This window comes from Phascolarctos cinereus, unplaced genomic scaffold (genome assembly GCF_003287225.1).
Source record: "Phascolarctos cinereus isolate Bilbo 61053 unplaced genomic scaffold, phaCin_HiC Scaffold_2;HRSCAF=192, whole genome shotgun sequence".
NCBI lineage: Eukaryota > Metazoa > Chordata > Mammalia > Diprotodontia > Phascolarctidae > Phascolarctos > Phascolarctos cinereus.
In genome coordinates, this window is record NW_027555625.1 from 352,464,478 (window position 1) to 352,477,963 (window position 13,486).

At 35.1% G+C, this 13,486-nt stretch overlaps 1 protein-coding gene across 1 annotated transcript in view; it reads right to left on the reverse strand.

Annotated features, from left to right (window-relative positions):
- Positions 1 to 9,022: 9,022 nt before the first annotated feature.
- The window catches only part of ADSS1 (adenylosuccinate synthase 1), an 89,957-nt gene continuing 85,493 nt past the window's right edge, over positions 9,023 to 13,486 (reverse strand). Inside the window, 1 exon segment of the mRNA XM_020979480.2 lies at positions 9,023 to 9,208. Coding sequence (XP_020835139.1) covers positions 9,156 to 9,208 — 53 coding nt within the window. The 3' untranslated portion in view covers positions 9,023 to 9,155.

Consider the following 13,486-nt stretch of genomic DNA (forward strand, 5'->3'; position numbering starts at 1 on the left):
TTGCCCTCTGGTTCTAAAATATCAGGGCAGTTTTCCTTGATAATTTCTTGAAAGATGATGTCTAGGCTCTTTTTTTGATCATGGCTTTCAGATAGTCAAATAATTTTTAAGTTCTCTCTCCTGGATCTATTTTCCAGGTCAGGTGTTTTCCAATGAGATATTTCACATTCTTTTCTATTTTTTCATTCTTTTAGATTAGTGTTACAGTGCTGTGATTTCTCATATAGTCACTAGCTTCCAATTGCTCCGTTCTAATTTTTAAGGAAGTATTTTCTTTAGTAAGCTTTTGGACTTCCTTTTCCATTTGGTCAATTTTGCTTTTTAGGGCATTCTTCTCCTCATTGGCTTTTTGGACCTCTTTTGCCATTTGGGTTAGGCTAATTTTTAAGGTGTTATTTTCTTCAGTATTTTTTTGGGTCTCCTTTAGCATCACTCTCAGTTTTTCCCCTACTTCTTTTACTTGCTTCTCAAAAATCCTTTTTGAGCTCTTTCAACAAATAGAATTTTTTTTAAAAGAAAAAAAAAGAAACAAAGCATAACTGATCAACACAGCAAAGAAGTTTGAAAATATATGTAACACTTGTGGCCCTCCCACCTCTGCAAAGGGATGGAGGTGAGTATATCTTCTAGTGTCTCTTTTTTGGAGCCATGCTTGTTTTTTGTAATTTTTTTCAGCATTCACTTTCGGGTTGTTTTATTTTTTTTTTTGGTCTTTTTATTTACATTGTTGTTGTCATTGTGTGTATTGTTTTCTTGGCTCTGCTTCATATTTCATGTTGAATTTTCAGTGATTCTCTGTATTCATCACATTCGTTTCTTATAATACAATAATATTCCATTACTACAGTTTGTTTAGCCATAATCAATGTGTATCTATTTTTTTTCCAATCTTTGCTATCACAAAAAAGGGCTAATATAAATATTTTGATATATACGGGGTCTTTTTTTTTAATCATTGGCCTCCTTGGGGCATAAGCCTATTAATGGAATCTCTGGTTCAAAGAATATGGACATTTTGGTTACTTTATTGTCATAATTACAAATTGCTTTCCAAAATAGTACCACTTCACAGCTCCACTAACAATGAACTAGTCTGCCTATCTACCCACAGTCCTCCAACATTTATCATTCTTATCTTATGTCATCTTTGCCACTTTGGAGGGTGTGAAGTAAAACATCAAGGTTATTTTGATATACATTTCTCTTATTTAGTGATATAGACTATTCTTTCCTTTAATTGTTAATAGTTTGTATTTTATCATTTGAGAACTCTTTGTTCATAGCCATTGACCATTTATCTATTATGGGATAACACATTTGTTTATCTACCTTGTGTACCAAACCCTTATCAGATAAATTTGATACAAAGATTTTTTCCCCCCCAATTTGATTGCTTTTCTTCTTTTCCTAAGTGCATTAATTTTATCCATGCAGAAGCCTTTTAGTTTTATATCGTTGAAATTAGCTTTTTTATCTTTTGTAATTGTCTCCATCCTCACTTGGTTAAGTATACATTTGCTACATATATCTGTGAGAAGTATGTGATCTGATTCCCTTCTGATTTTTTTTTTTCATTATGATCTTTTATGTTAAGGTCACATATCCATTTAGAATGTGTTATAGGATATGATGTAATGTATTGGTTTAAGCCCATTTTTCTGTCAGACAGTTTTCTAGTTTTCTTAGTAATTTTTATCAAATGGGGAGTTCTTTACTATGTGTTTTATATTTTCTAGTTTATTGAACACTGGGGTTGAGTTCCACGGTTTCTGATTCTCTTTTGTCTAGTCTTATGTATAATTTCTATAATTTTTTTTGTTTCTAGCTTATCTATTTATCCTCTAATTTTTAATATCTCCTTTTTTACACTTAATTTAAATTTATTTGTTGACTTTCTAAAATTTTTTTTAGGCAATTGGGGTTAAGTGACTTGCCCAGGGTCACACAGCTATTGTCAAGTGTTTGGTCTGAGGCCAGATTTGAACTCAGGTCCTCCTGACTTCAGGGCCGGTGCTCTATCCACTATGCCACCTAGCTGCCCCTGACTTTCTAATTTTTAATTATACATTCAGTTTATTAATCCTTTCTTTTTCTATTTAGCTAATAAATGTATGTAGGTTTATGATTTCTCCTTGAGGACTGCTTTATCTTAATCCTAGAAATTTTATGTTGTTTCATCATTATAATTTTATTTCACACAAATTGTTACTTGTTTCTGTGATTTGTTCTTTGAACCACTCATTATCTAAGATTTCATTGTTAAGTCTCTATTTTGGGTCTGTGTCTTTTGTTTTTGTTTCCTGAACTGCTTATTTATGTTATCATCTGTAAAGGATGTATTTATTATTGCTGCGTTTTAAACATTTGTTTTCAATATCGTCATGTCCTAATATAAGGTCAGTTTTTGTAAAAGTTCCATATGGTGCTGAGAAATATGTATATTCTTCAGCAATTCCATTTAGAAGATGCTATAAGTCTTAAACACTATTTTCTCCATCAAATTGTTCTGTTCTGTATTTTCCCTTTTGTTTTTCTTTCCATTAGACTTACCCAAAATGAGAGAAGGATGTTGAAATCTCCTGGTATTATTGTGTTGCTATGTTTGTCTTCTTGTAGTTCTGTTATTGTTTCCTTTGTGAATTTAGTTGCTAAGGCATTGGGAGCATATACATTTAATATTGATGTTGGTTTGTTGTCTATAGTTACTTTCAGTATATGTATTTTTCTTGTTTGTCCCTTTTTGTGTTTTGAATATTTATTTTTGCTTTGTTTGATGACATGATTGAAATTCCTGATTTTTAAAAAATTTACCTGACAAATTTTGTTACAGCATCTAATTTTTATCTCGTGCATATTTTTGTTTTTTAATTGTGTTTCTTGTAACTAACATATTATGGTGTATTATTTTATTATTCAATCTGTCATTCTTTTTTGTTTTATTGAATTGTTTAATCCATTCATATTTAAAATTATGAATTAGGTTTATATTTTTCTCCATTTGTGTCTAATATAGTTTTTTCCTCACATTAGAAATCCCCCCCTTTTGTAAACACAGTACTATGTCTCTTTAGTTATTTTAACTTAATCTGTTTTAAAGTAACTCTATTCCAACTACCTCTGTTCTCACCTTCAGGGGCCAACCTCCTTAAATTCCTTTTTGTTACCTTTTACCCCTTTTAGTGTTTTGCTTATTACTTCCTTTTTCATTCTTGATTTTATATCATTATTTAAGCCTTCCCCTCTTAGTCAAATAAAATACCTCTTTTTTTCCTTCGCTTCAACATGTGTTGCTTTTTAGTATTTAAAATCTCATTTGCCCTGCCTTTTTATAAAAAAAAAGAATTCTTTCCCTCATTCTTTTCATTATTTATCTTCCTTTTTTTGTTTATTCTAGACTTTATTCTTTAATTCATAGCTCTTATACTTTTGTACTTCTTTAGTCTCTGTATTGCTGATGGAATGAAAACTTTTAAGTTCTTATTTAGGATTCTTTTTTTCTAAATAGTTTTTGCTTATTTTCTTGTAGATCTTGACCCCCCCCCTCCTTTTTACTGTTGTGTATCATTCTTAGAAATATTAATTCTTGCAGATGACAGAGAGGATATTGTCTCATGATAGGATTTTTCCTAGGTCCCCAACTGTACATTTCGCTGTTGACCTTTGCCTTCCACTTCGTCTTTTTTCCCATTTGTCTAGACGTTTCTGTCCTGCTTCCATGCCCTCCTCCTCTTCTGAGCATCAGTTGTCCCCAGGAGCTTTGATTCCCCTGGCACGACGAGTAGTCTCTCTGAGCATCAAATCCTTTTGGGAGTTAAATTTCTCTTCATTGTTAGCCTTTACCATGATTTAAGATTCGTTATACATTCCTTTCTATGTTCTCTCTCCCCCCTCCTTTATATGCCCTCCAATTCTGTAATTTCATTCCATAAATAAACATTGATTCGCATTGATTTGGGCAGAGCATTGTAAGGTTTAAGGAGGCTAGGTGGCACCGTGGATAGAACACTGGACCTGGAGTCAGGGAAGAACCTTCTTCCTGAGATCTGGTTTCAGACATGTACTAGCTGTGTGATCGTGGGCAAGTTACTTAACGCTGTTTATCTCAGTTTTGTCATCTGTAAAATGGGCTGGAGAAGAAAATGGCAAACCGCTCCTGTATCTTTGCTATGAAAAACCCAAATGGGGTAATGAAGAGTCAGATATGACTGAAATGATTGAACAACAAATTGTTAGATTTAATCTATGGTGTTTCAGGCCTATTTACTATCTTTTTTTATTTGACTTCTCCTTTCATCCTTATTACCCAGTGTGCATTTAGAAAAAAATCTCTTAATGATGTCTCTTGTTATTTTGTTGTTATTTTCCTTGGTCACCATATTTCCTTATTTATTTTTCCAGTTACCAGAGCTCTTTTATTTTTTTAAATTTGTTTCTTTAATGTCATTGTATTTTTTACTCTTCTTATATTTTAGTTGTCTAGGATATTTCAGAAGCAGATAATTTCTTCAGGTTTGTTATTCTTCCTGGGAATGTTTCAAATGACTCTTTTTATTGAACATCTATCTTTTTTCACTAATAGTTAGGCTCATATTTGCAGGGAAAGTCAGTTTGGGTTGCAGCTTGCACTCTTTTGCTTTTTCGAATATATTATTCCATTCCTTCCTCTGGTTTCTGGTGGTTGCAGAATAGTCTTGTGTTATCTGAATTTCTTTTCCTTTATATTTGAAGGTCTTTCTCCTGATCACTTGCATAATTTGCTGTTTGTCAATGGAATTGCTAATTTAATCACTATGGGTCTTAGAGTTTGCAGCATAGGGTTCCCCCCCCCCTTTTTTCTGTAGACTGTCTGAATTCTTTTAGTTGGTACTTTGTTTTCTATATTCAGATGTTCTGGGTGGTTTCCTTATATTACTTCTTGCATTGTGATATTCAGGTTTTTTACTTGTCTTGCTCTTCTGGGAAATTTATAATCTTTAATTTGTCTACCCTGTCTTTAAGATCAATATGTTTTGTTTGTATATTGTCATGCTTTCTAATGTCATTGATTTTTGCTTTTTGTCTTCCAGATTGTCCTTTCATAGCATTAAATTAAGCAGGGTTAAAGTTTCAAAACTGAATATGTAACTTTAAAACTCTATAGAAATAGCCTTCAACTTACATTGAAAACCATTTTGAATGACTGATTTATTATTATTATTTTTTGGACTAGGTCCTTGTGGAAGTGCAGCAGTCACTCATGGGCCTGATATCAACAGGGAAGCTTTGATTTGTTCTGGTTTTCTCCTGGGCCAGTTTTCCTGTCCTTAAGCATCCTGGTGGCTTCCAGCCTTTCCCCCTGGGGGTCGTCATGTTAGTGCTAGACTTAGTGTAGGCACTTGATTGGCTTTAGCCCTACTTCAGGTTAGAATTCCCAAGTTCAGGCCATCCACCTGCTTCAGCCTCCCCCGGGAACAGAAATTACAGGGAAGTGCCACCATGCCTAGTCCTAGGACTGATTCTTTTTTAAAAACTTCAATACTTTTTTATTTTTTGTCTTTATGTCACAGTTATTTTGGGGAAAAAGTGCTCCCCTACCCCCAGTAAACCAACCTTTCCTTCCCTTCCAACTGAACCATCTGATGTCGCAAAGAAAAATAATTAAAATACATTTGAACCTGTATGCCAGAGGTGTCAAAGAGATTAAAATGTAATTGGGAAATATTTAACAAAATAAATAAAAATGCAACAGAATGGAGATCATGTTAATATGTGGTTTCCTAAATCAATAAGGGGCCTTCAAGTATTCTTATGTATGGCTTAATGGCCCCTTGAGTTTGACACCACTGCAGTATACAATATTCTGCCTTAGTAGCCCCCCCTTTTGTTGTGATTGGGGAATATCTTTCATTATCTGTTCTCTGAGATCATCACTGATTTTTCAGTTCTTGGAGTGTAGCTTCCCTAAATGATTTTTTTAGTTACATTGCTATATCATTATTCTGTATATTGATCTTTTGGTGCTGCTTATTTTGCTTTGCATTAGTTTATACAGTTCTTGTGTATCTGAATTCCTCATATTTATTCCTTACTGCACAATAATAGTCCATATCATTTATATTCTATAGGTTTCTTTCAGCCTTTCCTCCCCTTGATTGGCACCCACTTTATTGCCAGTTTTTTGCTAACACAAAGAGTGCTGCTATGAATATTATGGTATATATTAATTGTATGTCTTGATGTCAAGTTTTCATCAGTTATATTTGGTGCAAACCTTTTCCCTACTGCTACAGCTTCTCTTCTAATTATTTGTTAATTTTATTCACGTGAAAGCCTTTTCACTTTATGTAGTCAAAATAATCTGTTTCATCTTTTATGATATCCTCTATTGCTTGTTTAGTTAAACAATGATTTATTCTTGAAGAGTCACTTCTCTTTGAACCAAACAAGTGCCACAACCCTGTCTTAGTCTTATTTAATATCACATTAGCAATTTAAAACACTAACATCTCACATTTATATTGCACTTTAAGGTTTGCAAAGCACTTTTCTTACAACAGCTCTGAGGTGGATAGTTCAAATATTATTAATCCCACAAAGAAACTAATCACCTGAAAGTTTAAATGACTTGCTCATGATCCTATGGCTTGTAAGTTTCAGGCAGAATTCAAACACAAGTCTTCTGATTCAAAGCCCAACACTCTAGCCACCTTAACCAAGCTGCAGTTTAATTATCATAAATCTTTTCCTTTAAGGTCTGAACTGATAGACCTCTGAGATCACATGGTTCACTCATTCTATAGCCAAGGAGATTGAGGCCCTTAAGGAAAAGATACTTGTCCAAGGTCTCACAGCTACTCTGTGACATGGCTGGGACTTGAACCTATGGACGCTTACACAATAACAATGATTATGATGGTAATAATGACTAGTGTTTATATAGTACTTTAAAGTTTGCAAAGTGCTTTATAAACATCTCACTTTATCTCCAGAACAACTCTGAGAGGTAGGTGATATTATGATCCCCATTTTGCGGATAAGAAGAGCAAACAAAGATTATAAGTGATTTGTCCAGAGTCACACAGCTAATAAATGTCAGGGGTTGGATTTAAACTCAGGTCTTCATACTTACAGGCTCAGCGCTCTGTCCGCTCTACTACATGGCTACCACACTATGTTGATTCCAGTCATCTTTCTTTTGTAGTGATACATCCATTTAGGTTGGGAGAAGAAATATAGAGCAGTGGACAAAGTCAGGTGATGTGGGTTGGGTTCCTGGTTCTGCCACTTGCTAGCTCTGTGACATCGTGCAAGTCATTTACCCATGGTGGGCCTCAAATTTTCTTTTTTGCAAAATGGGACTTTTATTTGTATTACCTAACTCACTGGGTTGTTGGGAGGATAGCATGTTTATAAACCTTAAAGTGCTCTAGAAGGCTGAGCTATTATTAACATTTCTATTCTTATAACATGTTTAGTTAGGTAAGACATTGATTGAGATTTGAAATAGCTTCTAAAGAGAAGTCATGAGGAAGTCAGTACAGAGAGAATAGTAATTAAAATCATTAGAGCCTCTCCCACACAGTCATTGTGGGATGGTAAAGCTATTTGATGTCATTGGAAATCCATTTAGAGCTGGGGAGGACTGTGAATGAGGGGACTGAGGCCTGGAGGAATTAAATGCCTCTCTCATACTGGTGGTGAGCAGCAAAACCAGGATTCAGATTCCAAACCCAGTGTTCTTAATTTGTTTTCCTTTATCCTTTTTTTTTTTTTAACACCAGTGGGTATTTACTGAGTATTCAAAGACTGTTAGGGCTGCAAAGGTCCTTAGAGATCACCTAGTTCAGTTCCCTCATTTTGTAGAGAAGAAAGCTGAAGTTCAGAGAGGAATAGACTTTCCCAAGGTCACACAGCTAGCTAACAATAGAGCTGAGAACTTGTTTTGTGCAAAATAGTTTCATTTCGCATTATTTCATCTGAAATGTGCTTTTGTATGCTCCTTGAAGAAAGGGATTGTCTCAGTTTATCTTGTATCCTCAGCACTTTGCAGTTTTTTTCATAGTAGGCACTTAGCAAATGTTTGTTGATTTTTCAAATACTGGCTTGTTCTGTTTTTGTTGCCTGAGAAAATGAGCTGCTTGTCTTTATGAGTCAGAAAAGATCCTGATGAAAGTCTCAGAGAAGAATCTTCAACAGAAGAGTTAGGATGGCAATCTATCCCTGGCCTTTTGGTGCTGAAACTAGATTAAAATTGTATTAAAACTTTGTATGTAATGGCTCTCGTCTGTTGGCAATTATTGTATATGTGTGTACATGTAGAAACATATGTATATTTCTCTCTCTATGTATATATACATATATAAATGATTATTGCTTAGAAAAAGGATTCACATTTTTATTGTGCTTTAAGGTTTAAAAGTACTTTCTTGCAACTCTTCTGTTAGATAGGTTTTATTTATATATACATACATATACATATGTGTATATATATGTATATATATGTATATATGTGTATATACACACACACACACACACACACACACACACACACACACACACACACATACTTTATTTGCAAGGAAAGTGAGGCACCAGTAGGGAAATGATTTGCTTATGGTCAAACAGCCAGTGAGAGTATAATCAGGAATTTAACCCTGCCCTCTTGATTGCAATTTGCCTGCTCTTTCCATAACCCTGTGGTAGCAAAGAAGTTCACATGGAAACAAAATTAGGTGGTTTACAAAACGTTTAGAGTTGGGAGACACTTTAAAGATCACTCTCTGGCCCACTTAATTTTACAGTTGTGGAAACTGAGGTCCAGGGAGGCCCATGGTCACACACACAAGGTGTTAGTGCCAGAGCCAGGCCTAGAGCCAAGGTCCTCCGACTTCCAGGCCATATCTCTTTCCATTGGATATTTTTGGTTTTTCTCATTCTTCACTACAACATTCCAAATTTTTGTGTTTATATGATTTTGTCTTCCAAACCCCTTTTAAATTTCCATGGAGCTTGAGGCCTGAAGGCTTAAATAAATATATAAAAATACAGAAAATATGTTTTTTATTTTTTTCATAATCTTTTCAATTTAGTCTGATCAGTAACAGAATAACTTCTGTGGCCTTGGGGAACAGATGACTATTGAATTGTGCTTCTCAGGACTGAAGTTCTTTCTCTGTTTAAAACAGCTGAATCATGGATTCTCTTGATTTTCCAACACCAACCCACTTAACTGAAAGACACAAAATAACAAATAGTTATTAGAGCAAACAAAAGACAAATTAATTTTAAACATGCTATAATTTTTACATTTCATTAAAAAACTAAAATGGGAGAAAAATGGAGGATAAGCAATATTCTTAATGCCACTAAGGAAGGATTTAATAACAGATTTTAAACATAATAAAGTGCTATATATGGAGGATTGTGAATAACTGTTAACCAAGATCGAATAAGGTTAGAATCTCAGAATTTCAGTGACCTCAGAGATTAATTTCCTTAACTGTAAAATGGAGCTACTACTCTGTGTAGTACAAGGCTGTCACGAAAATGCTTTGTAAATCTTAAAACTCTATAGAGTAGTGAACTATTATGATCATCTCATTTTTATAATTTTCAATGAAGTTCAGATAGAAATGGTTGTGGGACAAGTTGCCATTTTTCTGAAGCCAGGAGCTCTTGTAACCTGAGTTGTGTTGGTCCTTCAAGTGGAAGGCTGCTGCCTGGTCTTCTTGGGAAATGGGAGTGTCAGTCTAGTTATTATCTTTAACCCCTCACTGCCTCATGGAGGAATAATGAAACAATGAAAGAGGACGGCTGAATAAAGATGATGCTTAGGTTTTCTAGACAAAAGAGAGAGGTTCCAACAATAGGTGTGCTGGTAAATTTTTGATAACTAACTCTCAGGAAAAAAAAAGTATGTACAAACCAGTTTTAAGTTCAATTTGCATTATTAACATTTTTCTCCATCACTTTCTTAAGTCTAGGCAATCAACAAAACAATAAGTCAAGCCCTCAGTTTTAGCATTTATCAATATCCGAGGTGTAAATGCTTATATTGAAAATTCAACAGTCACTTAGGGATAGAGACAGTGTAGAGTTTTTCTCTTTAAATAGTGCTCGTTCAATCAAAACAACTCTGAGGTGCCACATCACACCTATCAGATTGGCTAACATGACAAAACAGGACAATGATAAATGTTGGAGAAGATGTGAGAAAATTGGAACACTAATGTATTGTTGGTGGAATTGTGAACTGATCCAGTCATTCTAGAGAACAATTGGAACTATGCCCAAAAGGCTATAAAACTGTCCATACCCTTTGACCCGGCAATACCACTTCTAGGTCTGTATCCCAAAGAGATCATAAAGATGGGAAAAGGACCCACATATACAAAAATATTTATAGTAGCTCTTTGTATGGTAGCAAAGAACTGGAAGTTGAGGGGATGGGGAATGGCTGAGCAAGTTGTGGTATCTGAATGTCATGGAATACTGTTGTTCCATAAGAAATGATGAGCAGGCAGACTTCAGAAACACCTGGAAAGACTTGTATGAACTGATGCTGAGCGAAGTGAACAGAACCAGGAGAACATTGTACACAGTAACAGTGGCACTGTGCGATGACTGACTTTGGTAGACTTAGCTCTTCTCAGCAATGCAAGGATCTAAAACAACTCCAAAAGTCTCATGATGGAAAATACTATCCACATGCAGAAAAAGAACTATGGAGTCTGAATGCAGATGGAAGCATACTATTTGCTTTCTTTTTTTTTTCATTTCTTCTTTCTCGTGGTTCCTCCCATTTGTTCTAATTGTTCTTTACAACATGACTAATGTGAAAATATGTTTTAACATGAATGTATATGTAGAGCCTATATCAGATTAAATGCCATCTTGGTGGGAGGGAAGGAGGGAGAGGGAGAAAGTTTAGAACTCAAAATCTTATGGAAGTGAATGTTGAAAACTAAAAATTAATTAATTAAAAAATAGCACTTGCACAAAATATTTATAGCATTTCTTTTGTGGTGGCGAAGAACTGGAAATCAAAGGGATGCCCATCAACTGGGGAATGGCTAAACAAGCTATGTAATGTGATTGTAATGGAATATTGTTTTGCTGTAAGAAATGATAAGTGGTGCCTTTTCAATGGTGGGGGGGGAGAGGAGAGAGAGAGAAGGAGAGAATTTGGAACTCAGAATTTTAAAAACAAATGTTAGAAATTGTTCTTACATGTAATTGGGAAAAATAAAATACAAAAAAGGAAAACGAAATGACAAGCAGGATGATTTCCGAAAAACTTGGAAAGACTTACAAGAACTGATACAAAGTGAAGTGAACAGAACCAGGAGAATGTTGTACACAGTAACAGCAATATTGTACGATGAAGAACTATGAATGACTTAGCTATTCTCAGCAATACCAGTGATCCAAGACAATCCCAAAGGACTAATGATGAAGCATACCATCTGCCTCCAGAGGAAGAACTGATATTGTTTAAATACCAACTGAAGCATGCTATTTTTCACTTTCATTCTTTTTCTTTTATTATAGTCTTCTTGTACAAAATGATTAATATGGAAATATTTTACATGATTACACATGTGTAACCTATATCTGATTGCTTACTGTCTCAGGGAAGAGGGAGGAGAGGGAGGGAAGGATAGATTTTGGAACTCAAAACTTAAAAAAAAGTTTAAAAATTGTTTTAACATGTAATTGGGGAAAAAAAAATTTTTTAAATAAATCGTGCTTGTTCTCAGGATAGCAGCAAAGGGTGGCCTGCTAGCTGAAGAAGGCTGGATAGGAGGTGGATGTGTGAGGAAGGAAGGAGTTCACAAAGGGAACTGAGGAAGAGGTAGCATCATGGACACCAGTCTCTGATGTCTGGGCAATGAATCATCAGGAAAATAAAATTTAGATTCAGGATGTTAAAGCCAGAAGAGATCTTAGATATCATTGAATCCAACCTTCTCATTTTACAAGTAGGGAAAGGAAGGCCCAGAGAGAGGAAGTGACTTGCCCAGGGTCATGCATTAAATTAGTGGTAGAATGGGAACTAGAATGTAACCTACTTGGTTCCCATTTTGGAGATCTCTATATCTTACCATGCTGCTTCTTACCTTTAAACCACAAATAATTTTTTTTCGTGCAAATAATTGTTTAGATGTACTTCCTCTGTTCTGTATTTGTGTATATGATTTTTGAATGAGGACTTTACATTGGTTAAATTTCATTGCATAAGTCTAGCCTGACCTTTGTTCTAGCAGGTCAGCATCATTTTGGAACCTGACTCAGTTGCCCAATGTATTAGTTATTTCATTTAGCTCTGTAACATCTGCAAATATGCTAAATATACTTGCATTTAAATCTTTGATAAACATGTTGAACAGCACTCACCTAAAGATGGATCCCTGAGAGAAATTCTCAGAACCTCTTCCCATAATTATGCCTTTGTTCCTTTGGGTTGAACATTGCTTTCTCTTGACTTCCTAAAAAATATAATTCCTGCAGGGATCGCATATTCAATCCTCAGCTTCTCCAGGTAAATGAGTTTATAAAATGTTTTCCTCGGACAAACTGGACTTGAGGCATTAGAAGGGCAGGGGTGGAGATAAGGGTTGAAGAGGAGAAAATGTAGGGGAAAAGAGTCTGAAAGGGACAATAAGGGGCGCTTTTTGGGAAAAGTTTGTGGCACCAAAGGAAACTGCTGACTTTATACTTTTTTCTACCTTTCTCTGATTATCAAATCAACTGGATCCCTTTAAGGTAGTCTGACAAGCATTGAGTATAAGGGCAGTAATGATAGCTGACCCTTATATAGCACATTAAAGTTTGAGTAAGGGAGCAGGGATTTTCAGTTATCCCACCTCACTTTAAAGTAAGTAATAATATGCCAACCCCTGATACCTTAGCCAAGTGAGAACATCATCTCAGTCAATCAATGAAAGACTTCGGAATAAGTTTGAAAAGTCCTTGAAGGCTACTGGATGAGCAGGAGTGACAAGCAACAGGTAGTCTGTTCTGATTGATTGAGGGGCCTGGTCATGGAGCTGGGAGCTACTGTATAAAATCAGGAGCTAGTTCAGTACCAAAGAGGTCTGGACCCAGTGGCAAGCAAAAGTTATAGTCAAACAATCCTCAGTGAGCTTTCATTCCTCTTTTTCCATTTGGCATTTCTCCTTTTTGAGGAGTTCATTTTTTCAGTGAATTTTTGTATCTCCTTTTCCATTTGGCCAATTCTGCTTTTTCAGGAGTTTTTCTCTTCAGCGGATTTTTTGTGCTTCTTTTACATTTGGCTTATTCTGTTTTCTTAAGGTGATATATTCTTTAGTATATTTTTTGTGCCTCTTTTACCAAACTGTTGACTCTTTTTTCATAATTGTCTTGCATCACTATCATTTATTTTCCAAAGTTTTCCTCTACCATTCCTATTTGAGTTTTAAAATCCTTCTTGAGTTCTTTCAGGAATTTTTGTTGGGCTTGTGTCCAATTCACATTTTTCTTTGAG